At 35.9% G+C, this 22,381-nt stretch overlaps 2 protein-coding genes across 2 annotated transcripts; both read left to right on the top strand.

Moving 5' to 3' along the window:
* The first annotated feature begins 749 nt into the window (after positions 1-749).
* On the top strand, positions 750-7,032 carry LOC141652629 (polyamine oxidase 1-like). The gene is made up of 9 exons (XM_074460173.1): positions 750-956; positions 4,253-4,502; positions 4,605-4,757; positions 4,889-5,132; positions 5,442-5,585; positions 5,918-6,067; positions 6,145-6,399; positions 6,481-6,562; positions 6,689-7,032. The coding sequence occupies exons 1-9, from the start codon at positions 860-862 to the stop codon at positions 6,763-6,765; spliced, it is 1,452 nt and encodes a 483-aa protein (XP_074316274.1). The 5' UTR covers positions 750-859; the 3' UTR covers positions 6,766-7,032.
* Positions 7,033-12,528: 5,496 nt separating this feature from the next.
* LOC141652628 (polyamine oxidase 1-like) lies at positions 12,529-18,261 on the top strand. Its single transcript, XM_074460172.1, has 9 exons — positions 12,529-12,673; positions 13,312-13,561; positions 15,539-15,691; positions 16,264-16,507; positions 16,725-16,868; positions 16,968-17,117; positions 17,283-17,537; positions 17,812-17,893; positions 18,012-18,261. The coding sequence occupies exons 1-9, from the start codon at positions 12,574-12,576 to the stop codon at positions 18,107-18,109; spliced, it is 1,476 nt and encodes a 491-aa protein (XP_074316273.1). The 5' UTR covers positions 12,529-12,573; the 3' UTR covers positions 18,110-18,261.
* The last annotated feature ends 4,120 nt before the right edge of the window (positions 18,262-22,381 follow it).

Raw genomic sequence — 22,381 nt, 5'->3', positions numbered from 1 at the left:
TCTTATTTTCATCCAATAAAATAATTTAGTTTTTTTCTTTAAAAACCAAGCCACGTAGCTTGATAAAGCTACATGCTTGCAAGCTACTTGAATTTTCCTACTCCAATGGTAAGCTACATGCTTATAATTTTGTAAATATTGCAAGCAAGTCCCCAAACATGAACCATTGGAGATGCTCTAAGGTGCTAGACCTTTTGCTCCAATAATATATTTCACAAACTGAAGACGAATAATGCCTCTCCCACAATATGCAAGTGGCAAATTAAGTGGGAATTAAATAGACCACTTCACTTGCCCTCCCACTTATGATATTATAAAAAAACACTATCCGTTTTTAACTTCTGATGAATAGTGTCCGTTTTCAATGACAGTGAAATATATTAATATCCCTCCACTCAATCAAACTTACCTCTAGTGAAATGAAACTATGAAAGGAATAGTCCAATATAACAATGGGCCAATCAGAATTCACAAAGTGATAAATTATATCCTGACAGTCCACCCTAATACACCTTTATAATTTAATACGGGTCCTACATCATTTGGACATGTCTTTGCAATTATTTAGAAGATTAGATAACATAGCAAACTATTCCATCGGATAATGAATGTTTGGTGTTAAATGATTTTGGGAGTATAACGCTAAGATTTCCCATAATGTATTCACGTTTTCAAATTTTTACAAACCCTAACAAAGATCTAGTATTCGGGTCCCACACTATCTAAAAAAGGTTATAAAAAGAGTGTAGTACTAGTTCTATTTTTGGACATGACAAATTAAATAAATAAAGTTTAGTAATAATAATATTGTTTTTTAATTTTAATAATTAGTGAGAAAATACTTATCAAGGTTGAAAATATGAAGATATTATTTTTAATGTTTATGACACTTTTTGTAGCTCTAGTGTCTGGGACGTCACCAGCAAGTGTTATTATTGTTGGAGCTGGAATGTCTGGTGAGAAGTTGTTTTCTTGTTTGTTCAATGCAAAAACATGCACTATTATAAATTTGTATACATACATATTCATTCAATATCAAAATTAGTAATAAAAATTTAGGAGGTCACATAATAAATTAAAATTCTTCAAAAACGACTCATTCATTATTTGTAAATTTACTTGAAATGAAATATAACTAAGGCACTTAACTCTGTTCTTTTTGGTTTAATTTCTTCTCATTTTAGTTCAGCTCACCACCATTTATGGACATTCTCTACTCTTATTAAAAACTCACATGATTCCTTTCCGTCTCCAAAGAGAAACGAATAGGTCCATTTCTTATAGCGATCTATATTTTATTCAAGACAATCTAGCTATTTGTATTTCAATCAAAAAAAAAATAACATAGTGCTTGAGATTTCCTGAAAATGGAGATAGATCATTTTTGTGAGACCACCTTAACCAAAAGTTTAAACTAACAATTGAGATGATCTTTTCACATGGTATTAAAGCCTTGTGAACCTCAGGTCACAAATTCGAATTAATCCTAAGAGCCAACCCTAGCTATAATCTCACAAGTGGATTTTTAAACTATGGGTGTGTCGTGCATTATCCATCCAAAGGGTATCGATACGAGTGAGGGGTTGTATTGAGGTTCAGAAAAATTTATTAAGCCTCAACGAATTATAAGTTTAAACTTTTTTTTTTTTTTGAAATAAACCCACACGGGTTTAATTAGATATAATATCAGAATCAGCACGAACTACATCAGAAATGTCCAACGGAAAAGACGCCTCCCATCTACGAGAACCTAGAGTCCATGGCCTCAGATGAGCTAGCTCATGAGCGGCCTTATTAAAACATCTACGCGACCATTTAAACGAAACAAAGTCAAAAGAATTACATAAAGCATAAATGTCAATATAAATCAAAAAAATACTACTGCGTCCCTTCCGCTTCAGCTGTAGATCATGAATAACATTCGAGCAGTCACCTTCCACAATAACCTTTCGATTATTCCTCCTTCGAGCCTCCTTGAGTCCATACAAGATAGCAGCTGCTTCCACTTCTTCTGGATCCATTGCCACCGAACCCTGTTCCACACTACACCACTCAACCTCCCCCCTATCGTTTCGACATACAACACCCAACCCTATCCCAACACCCTCCACAATAGCTGCATCCACATTCACCTTCACCACCCCATCATCCGGCCTTGTCCACCCGCCAACACCAACCGCCTCTCCCCGGACCTCCACCGCCACCTCCAAACTTCCCTTTCCCTCCATCTCATCTACCAAATCCCGAACCCGTTTTACCACTAATTCCGCCCTCCAATCTCCATCTTCAAAAATTGCTTTATTCCTCCTCTCCCAAATAGCCCAACACCCAGTCATGAAAACCACCTGTTCTCGAACCTCCAGATCCTTCAAAGCTACCTCCACCCAGTCCCTTACCTTAGCAAATCCTAAACAAGACGGCACCTCCACCTCCAACCCCTCCCAAACGCCACCAACCCACCCACATCCGCGAACCACATGTAAACAAGATTCCAAGCAATCCCCACATCGAACACACTCGCCTCCAAACGAACCCATCCTCGCTGAAATATTGCCTCTAGTAGCAATGGCCTCATTACACAGCTGCCACATAAACACTTTTATCCTCGGTAACACAGGTACTTTCCAAATTTTATTCCACAACCAGCTATCTGAAAGAAAACTCGAAGGTCCCACCACTTCCCCATCTTGCTTAACCAAAAGTCTATAAGCCAACCGTACAGTATATACCCCATCTCTTTCCCCATTCCAAAACCACTCATCCCGAACCAGCTGATCACCAACACGCAATCTGAATATCCTCTCACTCTCGAACGGGAGAAACAAAGATTCAACTAACTCCTTATTCCATCCCCTTCCTCCTTCCACCATAAGGTCCGCCACACGCAGCCCCGGATCAGACTCCCCCCTAGGCGAAATAACCATCCCCGAACCAGTTCCCCCAACCCACGGGTCCCGCCACACCGCCGTGGAAAGCCCATCCCCCACCCTACGCCGTAACCCCATCAGCAGCACAGACCGTGCTTCCCAAATACTCCTCCAAGAATAACTCGGATTGGTTCCCAGACCTGCCTCCAGAAAAGAAGTAGATGGAAAATATTTACCTTTTAATAACCGTGTCATTAAGCTATCCTCATCAGTAAGTAGCCTCCATGCCTGCTTACCCAGCAAAGAACTATTAAACTTCACAAAGTCGCGAAACCCAAGTCCCCCACGGCATTTAGGTAAACAAAGCTTCCGCCAAGCGATCCAAGGTATCTTCCTCCTCCCATTCTCCGTACCCCACCAAAATCTCGAAACAAGGGACCTTAACTCATCACAGAAATTAGACGGAATTCGGAAAACACTCATCGCATAAGTTGGTATAGCTTGGGCCACAGCCTTTATAAGCACCTCCTTACCCGCTTTACTGAGTAACGAACCCTTCCATCCCTGCAACTTCTTAGTCAACTTGTCACGAATCAGATCCGTAAGTTCCCTTATAAGTTTAAACTTTTGATTAAGAGGATCTTCTAACATTTCTCCACACACATTCGACCTTTAATAACTCCTTGTCACATGAAAGTATTATTACGAGCTCACATGGTCATGGACTCATGGTACCGTTCCTTGTTGTAACTTAAATCGCTTTTTATGTATCTACATATACAATTGAGGTATATATGTATATATAAATATATATATACAACTTACTAGGGTTGGTCAATAATGCGGGTCGGCCTTGCTAACCCGGACACAGCCCGCTAGTATAACTCCTTGTCACATGAAAGTATTATTACGAGCTCACACGGTCATGGACTCATGGTACCGTTCCTTGTTGTAACTTAAATCGCTTTTTATGTATCTACATATACAATTGAGGTATATATGTATATATAAATATATATATATACAACTTACTAGGGTTGGTCAATAATGCGGGTCGGCCTTGCTAACCCGGACACAACCCGCCAGTGACCCGTGGATGAATCCGACCCGCCTGACCCGGCTCGACCAACCCTATATGTGGGCCGGTTCCGATTCCCCAAATGTCAAACCCGACCCGACCCGTCCAAACCCGGACCCGCCCATAAACCCGGCTCAACCCGCCCTAGACCCGCCTTACGGGTCATTTTTGACCCGGTCCGACCCGATCTGCCTCTTGCCCGGGTCGGTTTCAAGTCCCCCAAACCTTGACCCGGCCCGGACCCGCACTGATGATCACCCCTACTACCTACGTACTAAAAATTTGGACTTTATGCATACAAATTCAGGAATTTCTGCAGCAAAGAAACTTCAAGAATCAGGGATTCACGACTTCTTAATTTTGGAGGCAACAAATAGAATTGCTGGACGTATTCACAAGACACAATTTGGAGGTCACACCGTTGAGAAGGGTGCAAATTGGCTTCATGGTGTCGGAGGTCCCGAAAAAAATCCCATGTTTGAAATCGCTAAGACGATCAAACTCAAGAATTACTATTCCGATTTTAGCAATGTTTCCTTAAACACCTACAAACAAGAGTTAGTAATCTAATCTAATTCTTAAAACATACGAGAATATGATTTTGAAAACTAATTAGACTAGAATCGTGACTAATTTTATCGTCTTCGTTCATGTAATAGAGGTGGAAAATATCCGAAAGAGGAAGTTGAGGCAGCATTAAGCAAGACAGAGAGTAATGAAGAATTCGGCACTGAATTTGCCGAGAAGCTTAGCGCTAACAAAGACGTGGATGACGATATGTCCCTCTTGGCAGCTGAACGTTTAAATAATATGTAAGTCACGGTTCAAATCTCCCGAAGGCCTACTCCATATATTATACCGGTCTTGCACCTCGTTTAACTTAACACACAATAATTAAAAAAAAAAAAAACAAAACATTTACGTAGTAAATTTAACGTGACAGGGAGCCCAAAACTCCATTAGAAAGAATGGTTGACTTCTATTCATTCGATGGGGAACAAGCAGAAGCGCCAAGAGTAACAAGCTTAAAGCATGTATTACCAAGGCCAGAGTACAGTTTGTATGGAGAAGGTGAATACTTTGTTGCGGATGAAAGAGGTTTCGAGGGTATTGTTCATGAAATCGCTAAAACTTGCCTTGCTTACAAAGATGGCAGGGTTATTGACGCTAGGCTCTACTACAATAAGGTATTGTTAAGCGTAGATCTGGTAAACGGGTTATTCAAGTTTGTCATCAGTTCAATTTTAGGTCAATTTGGGTATATTTACATTTTGTCGGGTTATTAATATTTATGCTGACTTAGGTCGTATTTGGTTTGACCCGTTCAACAAGCCATATAGGACAGTTTTTCAAAATTCGATCTGCTCGAGATTGGTCAAACTGATATTGAGCCTAGAGGCTGGAGCCAATTCAGATGGAGATTGAACTTAGTACGAAATTTTGAAAGATACGAAATTCTATGCTAAATATTTCGTGTTGTGAATAAAATGTTACAGGTTGTGACAGAAATTGAGTATTCTGTAACTGGAGTGACCATAAAAACAGAAGATGGCAAAGTATTTCATGCAAGAACCGCGATAATCTCACCCAGTGTTGGTGTTCTTCAAAGCAATCTTATCAAATTTAAACCTGAATTACCAGTAAGCAAACTTAAATACTTAATCTTTCGACATCAGCTTATGTTAAATAGATTCCACAAATACTATCTTACAACCAGTTGTATAGTAGCATTGTACAACCGTCTCAAAGTTGTTGAGCTCTTACACAAAGTTGTTGAGCTATTTTACAAGTTATTGAGCTTAATAATTATTCTGTTAAGCTCAATAACTTTGTATCATAACTCGATAATTTTGTTAGTAGAGAGCCGCTCAATAACTTTATAACAAAGCTCAACTACATTAAATAAGTTGTATGTACAACCAGTTCTATAATACATTAATTGTAACTTTAACGCGTTTCACTTTGAAAACAGCTATGGAAAAGAAGAGCCATTGATGAATTTAGTCTGGGTATATACACTAAGATTTTCCTCAAGTTCCCAAGGAAATTCTGGCCTACAGGACCCGGAACAGAGTTTTTCTTCTATGTCCATGAAAGACGCGGTTACTATGCAATTTGGCAGGTACGTCAATGAAATATGATAATACTCTAACATTCCTCGCTCCGACACTAATTGAATTGTCTGTGATGTAAATGCAGCAACTAGAGAATGAGTACCCTGGTTCCAACATAATGTTTGTGACAGTGGCAGACCAAGAATCGATAAGAATAGAACAACAACCAGATGAGGAAACTAAAGCGGAAATCATGGAAGTTCTTCGTAAAATATTTGGAAAACACATTCCTGATGCAACAGATATTATGATTCCTAGATGGAACTCTGACAGGTTATACAAGGGTACCTTTTCGAATTGGCCTGCTGGTTATACTGACGAGAAGCATGACCATTTAAGGGTATGTAATCTGCTTCCGCTAATAATAATCCGTTAGATACAAAACATGGTCTTACCATAATTTGTAATGTGCGCTTTGCAGGCTCCAATTGGCAGTCTGTACTTCACAGGGGAGCACACACACCGAGAACTCTTCGGATATGCTGATGGAGCTTACTTTGCAGGTTCGTAACAATTACGAAATTATCTCATTAAATTAGTAATGAAAACTGTTTCATACTTGAGAGAATGAGATTGGGGATTGATGTAATTTTAATGTATTCGTTATTTCGTTATGTACAACAATGTAGGTGCTGATACAGCAAAGGATGTCATCAACTGCATAAAGAGACAAGTATGCAAGGGCAAAGTCAACATGAATATTTAAGAATTTATCTTTTTTTTTTTTTTTTTACTTTCAATTTGTCCTCTATTTAATTCCTGAAGTTTTTTTTTTTTTTTTTAAAAAAATTTAGATTTTAATTTAGAAGTTTACTCCTTCTTTTGTAAGGATCGGAGTCGTTTTTTTGTGGTTGTGAAGAATAAGTCGAGTTTTTATCGTCCCGGTTATTTATTTGTTTAACTTTGATTTTGGCACAAACTGCAAAAAAACCCGAATAATTGCAGATCATATAGAACTGAAGATCCTAATGACTGAAGTATACGAGTTCACATGAATTGAGAGTTCCCATGAATTCTAATTCCTCCATAATGGGGGGAAATGGCTTACCTACGTCTCCCTAGATAAATGGGAATGCCTCCATTAATTGCACTTCCTACATGACAACCAAACAATATTTTCTAATTCACGTGAATTCTAAAATCACGTGTTTTATAACTTCCTAGGCAATACAAATTTCTACATGCAACCAAACGACTCCTATATGTATTTATTATACTCCCTCCATACCAGACAAATGTTAACACTTACCTAATACGGTCGTACCACACTAATGGTAATATTACTTATTTGGTCCACAACATTATCAAATTATAATTATATCCATTCGATATTTACACAAAATGTCATTACATACCTCACCCATTTTTTTTCTCTTTTTATCCCTGCTTTTACCTTATTTTCTTAAAAACTCTATTTTTTACCATGTTATCATTGGTCTGGTATGGATGGAGTATATAATATCAAAAAATAAAAATTTAGGATGGTCACATAATAAATTAAAACACAAATTGTTGTGTAAGACCATTTTCTATATAAGAGTAACCCAATATGAGAAAGTCCAATAAAATTAATTGATAAATATATATTAAAATATTTTATTTTGATAAACTAATATTTTATATTGATAACTAGCATATCTAAATGCGTCGGTATTCATTATAAGATGTCGGATTATCAAAATAAAGTTAGAATATAAATAAAATAAAATTTTAATTTTGGGCTATACTCTTTTTGGGTCAATCCTATACTATAGAACGGTCCTATAGGAGAGTTGCTGAAATTAAGTTTCCTCGACGGGAACTTCAGCCTCGGCCTTCATGAGATTGAGTCGGCCTTAGCCGTTTGGACATCTCGCCTTGAGATCTTTGGGCTTTGAGGAGACCTTATGAGCTTTACTCTTGGCTTGGGCCACGAGAGTGATCCCGCAAACCTTGTCTTTGATTTTGGGCTTAATGGCTGGGCCTTATTATTGTGCCCCATTAATTAACGTATAACTAATGGCTGGGCCTTATAAACTGACTATACGTGGATATAGTTAGAGTTGGCATTGGGACGTGCATGGCTGGCCCGCGTGCCGGCCCATCGTGCCTTTCCCAAAAAATGGCCCAGCCTAGGCACGGATATTGGGCTGGTCGTGCCGTGTTGTGCCTGGCCCACTCACCCAAATCCCCGCCGCGGCCCGCTCCTAGCACGACGCCTGTTTAGTCTTGGCTGGCCCGGCTTATGGGCTAATCGTGCCTAGACGGCCGCCCAATAATCTTAGTATTTTTTTCTAAATACTCTTTTATTTATATAAATAATGAATATTAACGATTTAAATATATATTTTATTAAATATTAACGTACTTGATGTGTTGATTAGTTGATTACTTGTATTTTTAATGTAATAGATTTAATTAAATAATTAAAAAACGATATTAAAAAATGGAATTTAATTAAATAATTAAGAAACGGGCTAAATCTCGGGCCGTGCCGTGCCAGGCCCGCCGTGCCTGGTTCGTGCCGGATCCTCTGTGCTTGGGCCGTGCCGTGCCTAGACACGGGAATTTCCAAAAAATGCAGCCGCGGCCCTCCTCAAACCCGTTCGTGCCGTGCCCGTGCCATCAGTATTATTCATCCGTGCCGTGTCGTGCCCGTGCCGGACTCGTGCCGTGCCCGTGCCGCCCGCCTTAGCCCGGCCCGCATTGCCATCTCTAGATATAGTCAGTTTATAAAATACTGGACTATATCCCTTTCTATTAAGTATAACTAAACTCATTCAATGTTAAGCATCAACAAAGTGTTTTCTACCATATTCATCCACGTATTTATTTATCTTTTATTTTCTTTGAAAGATAAATTTTAATTATATGTAAACAAATGATTAGATATAAGATGTAAACATTAAAATCTTATAACCTTTTTTTCATTATAATTATAACTAAGTTAATTAAATCGTTGCAACACACGGGCTTTCAACCTAATATTAATGTAAAATAAATTTTTATCTATGGCTAAAATAAGAAGTATTATATTACTCCCTTTTATCCATACCAAATTACGTATCCATTTGACTTTTCACGATCTACAAGATGATACTTTGACCACGTTTTAATATATACTTTTTTTTGTTGAATGTAATTTTACGAAACCTCTTTTTATAACACACGTAAATATGCCAATTTATATACAAAATTTTAAAACTGACCATATATAATCAAGGTCAATATTTAACAAGTTTTACTTTAAAAAGTGAATGAGTAGTTTGGTGTGGATATGATGGAGTATCAAATATCTAGTTATTTAGGATCAACCAGAATAAACTCGAACCGATTTAAACCAGATTCAAAACCGGCGAAATAACGATAATTTATTATATGACATTTATAAATAAATAAGTCCCTCTTAACAACGTTAATTTCGATTATATTTATCCATTTAATATAAAATTTAAAATTTTATTTAATATAAAATTTAAAACTTTATTTTGAAAAAATAATGATGCCAGAAAAGTAGCAACATTATAATTTCTTACCTAGGATGAATTTCATGTACTTGAAAAAACACATGTATCCTAATTCCTAAGTCCTAACCACCCGTTAACAATATCGAGCGTTGAAATGAAATCTAACCTATAGGCTATTATAGCCAACCCTCTTTTGCCACCATTCTCATGCAGTCGGACCTCCGCCCTACCACCTTCGCTAGTGCAACGAGCCTCACCATCGCTGGTACGACCCCTAAATATCCCGACACTCAACTAGATTTATCATTGATATTAAATGAATCAAATAAATATAATTGTGGACGCCCGTAATTCATAAGGCACGACATAATATGGCTTACGATCTTACATGATCTTATCGTATGGCATTGTGTAGTTTTCCTTTATTAGCGCGCAAGTAGTCTCAATATTCATAAATTATCGTGGTCCTAACATTTAGGTGACCATGTATACAAGTATACAACTAATTTAGGTGAAACTTAACTTCTATCACTTTGTGATATTAAATGTTCACGTTGCAATTTGATTGAATAATTACTAAATATCTTTTCTTTTAGGCTGAATGGAGCTGAATTAAAATTTGCTGAGAACTGAACTAAAAAGAAAAGGTTAAAGTGGGTTGAACGAGAGTTGAAATTAAGCCGAAAAGAACATGATCTAATTTATTTGTACATTGGAAACAACATTAATATCAAGGATAAATTAGATTGAGGGAGAGATATTCATAAAATTTAACATTTGATGGAAATTAATTACATGTATTATGGTCATTAGTGATAATTAACTATTTTCTTCTGTTTCAGTCATTTTTTTTTTTTGACATGTATTATGGTCATTAGGGGATAATGCTACAATAGTGGAGTCAATTTTACAAAATGAATCAACAAAGCTTGGTGCAGTAGTCCATCGGAAGTTTTCATTGTTTGATGATTGATCATGAAGCGAGAAGCGGGCGAGTGAATCAGCAACTAAGTTGGTTAATCTTCCTCCGAATTGGATCTTCAAAAATGGGGATCGGAGGCTCTTAATTGTTCCCTGCACTCCATGATAATGTTAGCAAGAGGGCACAATGGGATGGTAGTGGAACAAATAAGATTAACGGCAACTTGACAATCAGAGCTGATAACAAAAGTACTCTTGGACTTAACCGCATACTCAATTCCATCTATAATAGCGTAAATTTCGCCAGACAACGGGTTTAAAGCATGGCAACGACGCGTCCATCCTATATATTGAGTTGGACCAGTGTTTGGGAGAGGAATGCCTGGGGTGATGAAGGCGGTGATGGTTGAGGCGTTAAGGATGTGAGGGTGGTGGTGGAGAAGTGTTAGAATGTGGGGGTGGGTAAGGTGGTGCATAAGGAGGCGAAATGGAGAAGAACTCCGGTGATGACTGGACTCTAGAGTGGTGGATGGTGTTGTGGTATTAGGGAGGGGTTCTTGATAGATTTTGCTTTCTCAACTTTACATTGTTAATGAATCATGTAAACGGGTTTGAGCCGTATCCAAATGAAGGTGAAAGAATTTTTTTTATAAGTTCAAGAAGGTCCCACTTTAATACCAATTGGTCATAAATGGACTAGTAGCCCCTTAGCTCATGGTAAACTCTCTTCTGTTATTAATGTGAGACACACATGACACATACATAACGCTATTTTGACAATTAGTATTGATTCCAATCCAAATCGATAAATCTTTTTAACAAAGATTCACAAAACTATTGGTATAAGTTGGAATTTTCTCTTAATTTTTTTGTTAAATGGAGAATTTGTTGTATTTTTCTTTAACTTAATTTCAATTCCTTTTAGGGAGTGTTTGGCAACAAGAATTTAATTTGAAATAAATCATTTTAAATTTAGCAAAGTGAAATAAAGATTTGAAATGAGGGGATTAGAGTGTGGATTTCAAATGAGTTTATATTAGCCTTACTTGGATTTGGTAGGGATTTGGAAATCCAAATCTAATAGGTTTGCCAAACATGCAAATTAATCCAAATCTTAATTTGAGAATACAATCTTTGTTCCCAAACACACCATTAAAATATAGGATAATTTCCAATAAATGTCACTCCACTCAATCAAACTCGTCCTCGTGGGAAACTAAATGAACAATCTAATATAACTGTGGTGCGATCATTATTGACAAGTTTATAGAAAAACCTTACAATCCTACAACTTAAAATCTGATCGAGTATTCATTACTTTTCGGGTCCTACATTTGGATATTTGACATGTCTTCAATTTTCAATTATTCAGAAGATGAGATACACGGCAAACTAGTCGAACCAATAATAAATGTTTGGTGTTAAATGACTTGAAGAAAGAGTAAAGGCTTAGATTTCCAATAATGCGGCACGTTTTTAACCGTTGTGCGGTATATACAACCCAAATGGGTTGTATTTAAGCATTTAATTTCTTCTATATTTGGTATTAAGTTAGGAATTCAAGACCAAATTATGCACAATCCAATGTAATTAATGCATATTTTTACAAATTCTTTCCATATTTAGTTCCTTAAATACAACCCAATGGGTTGTATATATCAAAACCCATTTATTATTGGGTCGTCTGGTGTACTGGTGTTTACTGTCCATAATACATTATCGACGTGAGATATGGATTTGCACTCTAACATTAAACTTCATGGTTTCTTATTTAAGATGTGTGTATCCGTTTTAAATTTCACAAATTCTTATTGAGGTGTATTGTCTTAAATTTAAGACGATATAGTAATAGGGATAAGATAAAAGAAAAATATATAGGAAAAAAACAACATATTTGTCTTTTATGCTAACGTGTGGTGACATTTAATCTGTTTTAGTGTTAAGACGAATATTTTAGTGTCTTAAGAGCGACTAACTCTTTAAATTTTTGCAAACCCTAGCAAAAATCTGGTATTCACTATTCGGGTCCCACACTTCATGAAATGGACTATAAATGGAAAGTATCACTCTAGTCTTTAGGCATAACAATTAAAGTAGTAATCTATTTTGTAGATTTAACAAGTGAGAAATTTTATTAAGGTCAAAATATGAAGATATTGTTAGTTTTATTATGCATAACACTGTTTGTAGCTTTAGTTTCTAGTGCAACTCCGGCCAGTGTCATTATTGTTGGAGCTGGAATGTCCGGTGAGAAATTCTTTTCTCATAGTTAATGTAAAGCTAGCTCAGTATAATTCGGTATAATGTGTGTTAGATTAAATCAAGTATATTTACATACACTCCATATATAAATATCTAAATTAGTAATACTAATGGAAAATTAGGTTGCAATAGTAACAAAAATGCTTGACGGGCATTCATTATTTTTATTGTATACTTGAGATTACAGACAGGCAAAACACTAGGATGTCACAACTCACAAGTAGAGCTGGCCATTAGCATGGGCTGACTCGACCTGCCCCGCCATTGGCCCGTTATTTGAGGCAATTTGGCCCGCCCTGCCCCTGCCCTGGGTTCTAAATTTGCAGCCTGGCCCACCATTGGCCCACCATTTTAATAAAATAAATAAATTGGTAAGGCCTGTCAGTGCGTCCCGCCCTTGGTCCGCGTAAAACAGAACACGGGCTCGGCCCGAGTTATATCTCCCACAGCCCAGCCTAGCCCGGCCTGGCCTGCCTCAAATAGTACTTGCATGGTTGCCCTAATAATCTAATATCATATCATTTGATATACTACGTACTACTAGTGTGACTCCCTCAGTCATACTTATCAATTGATATACACTAATCACCTATTAATAATTTGACTTATGCATAAAAATTCAGGAATTTCTGCAGCAAAGCAACTTCAAGAAGCAGGGATATATGACTACTTAATTCTAGAGGCAACAGATAGAATTGGTGGTCGTATTCATAAGACACAATTCGGAGGTCACACCGTCGAGAAGGGTGCAAATTGGCTTCATGGTGTCGGAGGTCCCGAAAAAAATCCGATGTTTGAAATTGCCAAGAGAATCAATCTCAAGAACTACTACTCCGACTTTAGCAATATTTCCTTAAACACCTACAAACAAGAGTTAGTCGTTATCTAATCTAACCCTAACCTTTAAATAATCCATAGTTTTGAGTACCGAAAATTTTACCCTAGAGTAATAGTTCAACATTTCCAATGCTTAGGGTTTTGAACAACTTTTAAACGAGGATAGTAGACATAACTCCTTCACAAAAAAAGTTTCTAAACGTGAACTAACTTACTAGTCCGTTTTTTTTATGCTTAATAACCAGGGGCGGACCGGGGTGTGCGCACAGCACCCCACGTGCGCACCCTCGGCTTTTAATTTTTTTTAAAAAAAAAAATCAGTAAGAACAGTATGTATAGAAGTTGCGCGCTTTATATTTCACTACTCTATCTGTGGCACAGTGGGTAAAACAAGTACTTGTGAACTGAATGTTGTGGGATCAAACCCCAGGGCTACCCTTTCCCCGTACCCTTTTTTAATCATGCTCCCAATCTCCCAAGAGTTGCGCTGGCGAACAGTTAATGTATTTGTGATTATTGACCCATTTTTAGATCCTCATTTTTAAATTCAGTGGTATATTGCAAGTGAAATTTGATCTATTATAATAATTTCGTGCTAGTTTTTTTATTGAAAAATTTGTTCTTAAAGTGAACTTGGGTCAGTTTATTTTCATGTCACTTTGAATTTTACATTTTATGATTCAAATCATTTTCGTTGTATATATTCTACTTCACAAAAACTTCGGAGAGACGGTATCTCAATAGCGTTATTGAGAGACATCTCACATGATGGGGTGAGGGATCCACTAAATTTCTTTTTTCCCTATTATGTCTCCCACTAAATTAGTGGGAGACGGTCTCTCATGAGACCGGTACATCATACTTTCTGGTCGTCCCTCCAGCATACGGGGATCGGCCCTCGTTGTGGTCGCTTCAATTTTATCGACTCATTTCTTGGGTCAGTTTATTTTCATGTCACTTTGAATTTTACATTTTATGATTCAAATCATTTTCGTTGTATATATTATACTTCACAAAAACTTCGGAGAGACGGTATCTCAATAGCATTATTGAGAGACCTCTCATATGATGGGGTGAGGGATCCACTAAATTTCTTTTTTCCCTATTATGTCTCCCACTAAATTAGTGGGAGACGGTCTCTCGTGAGACCGGTACATCATACTTTCTGGTCGTCCCTCCAGCATACGGGGATCGGCCCTCGTTGTGGTCGCTTCAATTTTATCGACTCATTTGAAAAGTGCACCCCCATCGTAAGAACCCTGGGTCCGCCACTGTTAATAACTTAACAACAATGACAAAAACAACAACGATCAAACTAGGAATTAGTAATCTAACTCGAACCTTATAGGTTTTTTTGCTTAACAAATACACCCTCCTAAAACTATTTGTCATGTTCATACTGAAAACATCTCAAATTTACTAAATGAATAGGTGTATTCTCAATTTTTCCCTCCGAAAAAAAATCTTATTAAATAAGGAAACAAATTAAAATTTATTACATTCACTAAATAAGGAAACTACTAGTTATATTTTATATCATTAAATTATTCTTTTTTTTAAAAAAAATAATCTTTTTATCAAATTATATTATTTCACTAAATTAAACTCTAAACTATAATCACTTAATTAAAATATAAATATAATTTATTTTATATAAAACTATTATTTGCTAAATATTTTATTAATTAATGCTATTATTTGAAAATGATTTGACTAATATTAGATATAAAACAAAACTGTAAATCGCTATTATTACTTTCGTGACAAAAAAATTAAGAGAAAATAAAAATTGAAATCATTAGCTTTATAGTATAAAAAATATTTTGTTTGAAATATATTTCAACATTTTACTCAATTCTCTTAATTAATTGTAAATTTTAATTTATTAAAAAGGAAAATAAAACACTCTATATACCGTGCATTTATTACACGGGTCTAAACTAGTAATTTCATCAACTAATTAGATTAGAATCGTGACTAATTTTATTATCGTGTATATCGTTCATGAATTAGGGGTGGAAAATACTCAAAAGAGGAAGTTGAAGCAGCATTAAACAAGACAGAGAGTAATGAAGAATTCGGCACTGAATTTGCCGAGAAGCTTAGCGCTAACAAAGATGTTGACGACGATATGTCCCTCTTGGCAGCTGAACGTTTAAATAATATGTAAGTCTCTAACCAACTGTATGTAAAGCTGGCAAGTCTGACCCGACCCGAACCCGAGCAAACCCGACCCGATCCGAACCCGAAAATATTGTGACCCGATGACGACCCGTAACCTGACACGACCCGATTATCATTGACCCGACCCAGACCCAGACCCGACCCGATATTGACCCGATTAAATTGATGACCCGACAATTATTAAGCTTAATTTTGATAAAAATGAAAGTGATTTTGTGTTTACATTGATATGTTTGACTTAGTAATGGATTAATTAAACCAAATAATAGATTAATAGGTTAAAAACTAAATTTAATGGTAAAAAATTATAGTAATGCGATTAAGTTATCGGACCCGACCCAAACCCGACCCGACACATCATTTGACCCGAAATGACCCGACCCGATAACAACCCGAACCCGACTCGACCCAAAAGGGTATGCTGACCCGATATGACCCAACCCGATGTGACCCGACCCAAACCCGACCCGACTGACCCGATTGCCACCTCTAACTGTATGTCTGGTAGTAGGACCATGTAATACAAAACCTAAGTAGTAAATGTTAACTGACAGGGAGCCGAAAACAGCACTAGAGAGAATGATCGATTTCTATTCATTCGATGGGGAACAAGCAGAATCACCAAGAATAACAAGCTTAAAACATGTATTACCAAGGCCAGAGTACACTTTATATGGAGAAGGTGAATACTTTGTTGCGGATGAAAGAGGTTTCGAGAGTATTGTTCATGAATATGCCAAAATTGCCCTTGCTTATAAAAATGGCGGCGTTATTGACGCTAGGCTCTACTACAATAAGGTACCAAATTATTTGCCATAACAGCTCATTTGGGTATTTGGCCAAATTGATATAATGCCTTGGAGACTGTTTCCAGGCATAATGCCTGGAGACGAGCTCCATGCATTATATCATTTTGGCCATTTAGACCAGTTTTTCAAAACTCCGCTTGAGTATATGGTCAAGTTGATATAAAATAATATTCTAAATATTACATGTTGTGAACAAAACGCTACAGGTTGTGACGGAAATTGAATATTCTGATACCGGAGTGACATTAAAAACAGAAGATGGCAGAGTATTCCAAGCCAAAACTGCAATTATCTCACCCAGTGTTGGTGTTCTTCAAAGCAATCTCATCAAATTTAAACCTGAATTACCGGTAAGTAAACATTATTACTTAATCTTTCGACATCAACTTCTGTTAAATGTGTAGACATATACGGAGTATTAATTTTAACGGGGTTCACTCTAAAAACAGCTATGGAAAAGAAGGGCCATTGATGAATTTAGTCTGGGTATATACACTAAGATTTTCCTCAAGTTCCCAAGGAGATTCTGGCCTACAGGACCCGGAACAGAGTTTTTCTTCTATGTCCATCAAAGGCGCGGTTACTATGCTATTTGGCAGGTACAGTAATAATAATATTCCCTCTCATCCACTTCAAAGGTAACATGGACCCACTTTTAATTCATGAAACATAACGTGTCACGTCCATAAATATGTCGAAAAAGATTTCATACTTCGTAAAATGGTGACTTATTAAAATGTTTATGAATTATGATGTAAATGCAGCAATTAGATAACGAGTACCCAGGATCCAACATAATGTTTGTGACAGTGGCGGACCAAGAATCAATAAGAATTGAGCAACAACCAGATTCAAAGACTAAAGCTGAAGCCATGGAAGTTCTTCGTAAAATATTTGGAAAAAACATTCCAGATGCAACTGATATTATGATTCCTAGATGGAACTCAGACAGGTTTTACAAGGGTACCTTCTCTAACTGGCCTGCTGGTTATACTGAAGAGAAGCATAACCATTTAAGGGTACGTAATTTGCTTCTGCTAATAATAATCTACTAAATACCAAACAGGATCTACAAGGCCGTCTTTGGGCCCGTGCGGGCCGAGCGACTGCACAGGGCCCCCAATTAAAAATAGTGTCTTGGTGAATAGTAATTAGGTTTCTAGACAAGAGATCTCAGGTTCAAGACTTAGTAGCCGCATTTATGTGGGCCCCATATCTAGAGTTTGCACAGGGGCCCCCCAAAATACCGAGACGGCCCTGAGGATCTACATAATCAAATTTTAACTCGCGCAGGCCCCGATTGGGAGTCTGTACTTTACAGGGGAGCACACTCATGCACAACTCTTTGGATATGCGGATGGAGCATACTTTGCAGGTTTAACTCTCTACAATTATTTTATTATGTCAATTATATAATCATTTACGACAAGTTTGAGATCGGCTGTTAACGTAATTTTAACTGGTGTACGTGGTCGATGTGTACAATAATGTAGGTGCTGAGACTGCAAACGATGTGATCAGCTGCCTAAAGAGAAAAGTATGCAAGGGCAATATCAACATGAATATTACAGAACATGCATTCGAAAATTAGTGATGTCGTGTTTCGAATTGAAGTATGTTTGATCCTAATGATGTTCTTGCAAGGATAATGTGTGTTGTAGTTTCTATCGTTTGTTCCTTCGTTTATGAATAAAATTTGGACTCGTTATTGGAGATGTCTGTATCCTATCACATACAAACTATGCGCAAACCATCTAATAATTAAAATTGCAAAAATCTCCTATACATTCAATGTGACATGTCCTTGATATAAAATGAATCCAAGGTAATTGTGGGACAATCAAACAAACAAACAACATCAGAGTCTTAATCCCAAAATGATTTGGGGTGGTGGCGATCGTCATCCTTTCGAATCGGCCCACGGGGTGAACGCACGCCTCAAAATGCGAATAAAAAGAGGGGGACAATCATTGATAATTTGATAGTTACTGGGTGAGATCATTTTATGGTGCGATGGATGAAAAATGATCATTTTACAATAATGAGTGACTATTTTATAGGTTGAATATAAATAAAATGATCAAAACTACGGAGTATAAAATAGTTATTTTTAAAATTATTGCATTATACAACGATTTTATAGTGTAATTTACGATATTCACGAGTTACTTGGGCCCGAGTGTCGGACACTCCTGCATTTGTACATTATTAGGGCAATTATTGTAACAGGAGTACGTGAGGTGTTGATGTGTGATACGTCGAAAACCAGATCACAGGATAATGAATTTCTGGTGTTAAATGATCTCGTATGTGTGAGGTTTTGTTTGTTTATAATTCATGTACGTTTTCAATTTTTTCAAGCCCTAAGGTTTAAGGTTGGGTTGGTATTCAGGCCCTTTTAGAGGTGTCTTAAAATAAATGGAGGCTCGGTGCATCACAAAAAAATGAGGCTCCCAAATATAAATGTATGAGTGTAATATATGCTGAGATTTATATTAAATTTCATCAATAAAGCTTGTAAATTCGGTGGCCAAAACCGGAGGCTCGGTTCCGCCGCCCGTGGCCTTAGATGCCCCCTGGATCCCACACTCACTAAAAAACGCTATAAAAGGAGAGTACCACAAATACAATAGTGTCTATGGGCACGACCGCACGACAAATAAAAATTACTAATAATATAGTTTTGAAAATATAACAAGATCGTACCATAAATAGTCTTATAGTATAACTTATGGTATTTACGAGTTACGCTATAAAAGGAGAGTACCACAATAGTGTCTATGGGCACGACCGCACGACAAATAAAACTTACTAATAATATAGTTTTGCAAATATAACAAGATCGTACCATAAATAGTCTTATAGTATAACTTATGGTATTCACGAGTTACTTGGGCCCGAGTGTAAACTTACTAATACCTTGAAATGTCTATATAATCGATAATAGTTCATTCCCAACATGCAATACGCTAAATAATCATATTCGACCAAAAGAAATTCAATATAAGCATACATACTCGTGTTTACGGAGTATGTAAGATACACGAGTATGTAAGAAGGAAAATGTAAGAAGTGGCGCCCTATCACTATCCAAGAAGGAAAATCGGTTACGCTAAATTGCTAATCATATTACAGATAACAGACTATTGGAATTTGGAAAAGATGACAATCAAAACGAGGAGGAAGACAAGGGGGTAATAAATTCCTAGACCTGGCAAACAGATCGGGTCGTGTCGTGTTCATGTCAACTTTAAACGGGTCACAACTACTCCAACCCTAACCCGACCCAATTACATAAACGGGTCATTTGTCTCAACCGTAACCCAACACATTTAATTTTTCTATAACCCAACCCGATCTGTTTAACCCATTTATCTTTTAGCAGGTCATTTTTAACCCACTTAACCCGTTTAACCCAATAAAATAATAAAATAAACTAAGTTTTATAGCCATATTATCCCAAAAAAGATGAATGAAAATGCTTATTTTTAAGTTGTTTGGTTGGGTTATTGATTCAACCCAAATATATTATGACACTTTTAAGTAAATGGTTATTCGCGTGTCGGGTTCGTGTCGAAAGTGTTCAACCCTAACCCGACCCATTTAAGTTTCGTATCGTGTCCGTGTCAACCAAATTACTTAAATGGGTCACAACATCTTAACCCTAACCCGCTAACTTCGTGTCTGGTTCGTGTCGTGTTTTCGGGTCGTGTCAATTATTGCCACCTCTACCAATTCCACAGATTATTTAGGAAATTTATGATATGATTTTGCAATTAAAATCTTTCCTAATCACTTAGTTGCAAAATACTTGATCACCCAGTGACGCCCTAACACTATCCTCTAAAAAATGAACCTGTTAAATTTTTTTTTTTTTTTTTGTCAAAACTATGGTATAAACCAATTGACCCCCATAACTTTGAGCAATTGTGAAATTAATCCCCATAACTTTCAATTAGAGTGATTTGGCCTCATAACTTACATAATAAGTGAAATTAAACCCCTTTATCAAAATCTCACGAGAAATTCAATTTATCATATCAAAAAAGTGAAAATAGTTAATGTTTTTATGAAAAATACAAAATAAAAGTTTACAAAAATAAATTAAAAAAAGAGAAAATTGTTGATTACAGCCTTTTATAAACCTCATTTTGAAAATTACAGCCTTATATAATTTTTTTTGAAAATTACATCCAAAATATTACTTTTCTTCTAAAATTGCACCAACTTGAGTTTTCCGGTGAATTTTTATGATGTTTGGGGTGATTAATTGGTTTGTGTTAAGGAGAGGTAAGAAATTTGGGTAAGTAGGCTCTCAAATAATAAAGGGTACATCATAAAAAAACATCATCAAAAATCACCAAAAACCTCAAGTTGGTGCAATTTTAGAAGAAAAGTAATATTTTGGATGTAATTTTCAAAAAAAAATTATATAAGGCTGTAATTTTCAAAATGAGGTTTATAAAAGGCTGTAATCAACAATTTTCTCTTAAAAAAAGCATAATTAGATAAAAAAAATTAAAATACTTTACAAAAATCAAACAATTTATTATTTTTATATAAAGTACAGGTTTTTCAACTTTTTTTTACAATTTTTGTAAAAAAAATTCAATTGCAAACTATTTTGTTAGGTAGATGTGTCAAAATCAGAAGTCGGAATAAAATATTTTCATGACAAAAAATATAATAAAAGGACAAAAAAATATTCAGATTTTTCTATTTTTCAACATTTCAAAAAAATTCACATAAAATTGTTAATTATTTTTTTTTTTAACAAAAATCATACCGAATTACATACGTATGTAAAAAAAAGTTGAAAAAATATTTTGCAATTGAAATTTTTTTACAAAAATTGTAAAACATTGTTGAAAAATATGTACTTTATATAAAAATAATAAATTGTTTGATTTTTGTAAAGTATTTTTAATTTTTTCTATCTAATTTATGCTATTTTTTTTATTTCGTTTTTGTAAACTTTTATTTTGTATTTTTCATAAAAACATAACCATTTTTACTTTTTTTGATATGATAAAGTGAATTTCTCGTGAGATTTTGATAAAGGGGTTTAATTTCACTTATTATGTAAGTTATGGGGCCAAATTACTCCAATTGAAAGTTGTGGGGGTTAATTTCACAATTGCACAAAGTTATGGGGGTCAATCACCACTTCCCCCGACAACAATCAAACCAGTTTAACACTATTATGTTTAAGGATAATTATAAGGCCATGTTCTTCTAATTAGACTTAATTTCAGTTCCGTTCAGTTTTATTCAATTGAGTTCAGTTTAGCTTCATTCAATTTAGTTCAGTTAGCTTCATTAAGTTTACTTTAGTTCAAGTCAACTCTTTCAGCTGAAAATTAATATGAATGATACGATAAGGGGGCTAGCCCATCGGATGATGAATGTCTGGTGTTAAATGAATTTGAGAGTAAAGGATTAGATTTCCATTCATTTATGCACGTTTTCATATTTTTGCAACACAAACCCTAGCATAGATCTAGTATTCAATATTCAGGTCCCACACCCCCTCAAACAGCCTATAAAAGGAAGTTATCACTATAATCTTTGGACATGACAAATAACAAAGTAGAAATAATATAATACTCCCTCCTATTCATTCATTTTGTCCCTTTTTTATTTTGCACAAGAATTAAGAAAATGATTTTAGATCACACAAAACACTTTATTCCACTCTACCCCACATGTAATTAAATTTGGACTATACAAAAGTTACCAAAAAAGATAAGAGGGACAAAAATCCGACTAGCTTCGATAAGGAAAAAGGGACAAAATGAATGAATAGGAGGGAGTATTATTTTGTAGATTTAATAAGTGAGAATAATATAATTATGAGGGTTGA

Source organism: Silene latifolia, chromosome 4, assembly GCF_048544455.1.
Source record: "Silene latifolia isolate original U9 population chromosome 4, ASM4854445v1, whole genome shotgun sequence".
In the NCBI taxonomy this organism is placed as follows: Eukaryota; Viridiplantae; Streptophyta; class Magnoliopsida; order Caryophyllales; family Caryophyllaceae; genus Silene; species Silene latifolia.
This window is presented reverse-complemented; position numbering and strand designations above follow the sequence as displayed.

What these genes read in the sequence shown, in the direction of transcription:
- LOC141652629 (XM_074460173.1), top strand. Translation starts at nt 860, where the DNA reads ATGAAGATATTATTTTTAATGTTTATGACACTTTTTGTAGCTCTAGTG. An exon ending in TTAAACACCTACAAACAAGA is followed by an intron (nt 4,503 to 4,604) that starts GTTAGTAATCTA and finishes TTCATGTAATAG; the next exon opens with AGGTGGAAAATATCCGAAAG. An exon ending in AATTTAAACCTGAATTACCA is followed by an intron (nt 5,586 to 5,917) that starts GTAAGCAAACTT and finishes CTTTGAAAACAG; the next exon opens with CTATGGAAAAGAAGAGCCAT.
- LOC141652628 (XM_074460172.1), top strand. Translation starts at nt 12,574, where the DNA reads ATGAAGATATTGTTAGTTTTATTATGCATAACACTGTTTGTAGCTTTA. An exon ending in CTAGGCTCTACTACAATAAG is followed by an intron (nt 16,508 to 16,724) that starts GTACCAAATTAT and finishes AAAACGCTACAG; the next exon opens with GTTGTGACGGAAATTGAATA. An exon ending in GTTACTATGCTATTTGGCAG is followed by an intron (nt 17,118 to 17,282) that starts GTACAGTAATAA and finishes ATGTAAATGCAG; the next exon opens with CAATTAGATAACGAGTACCC.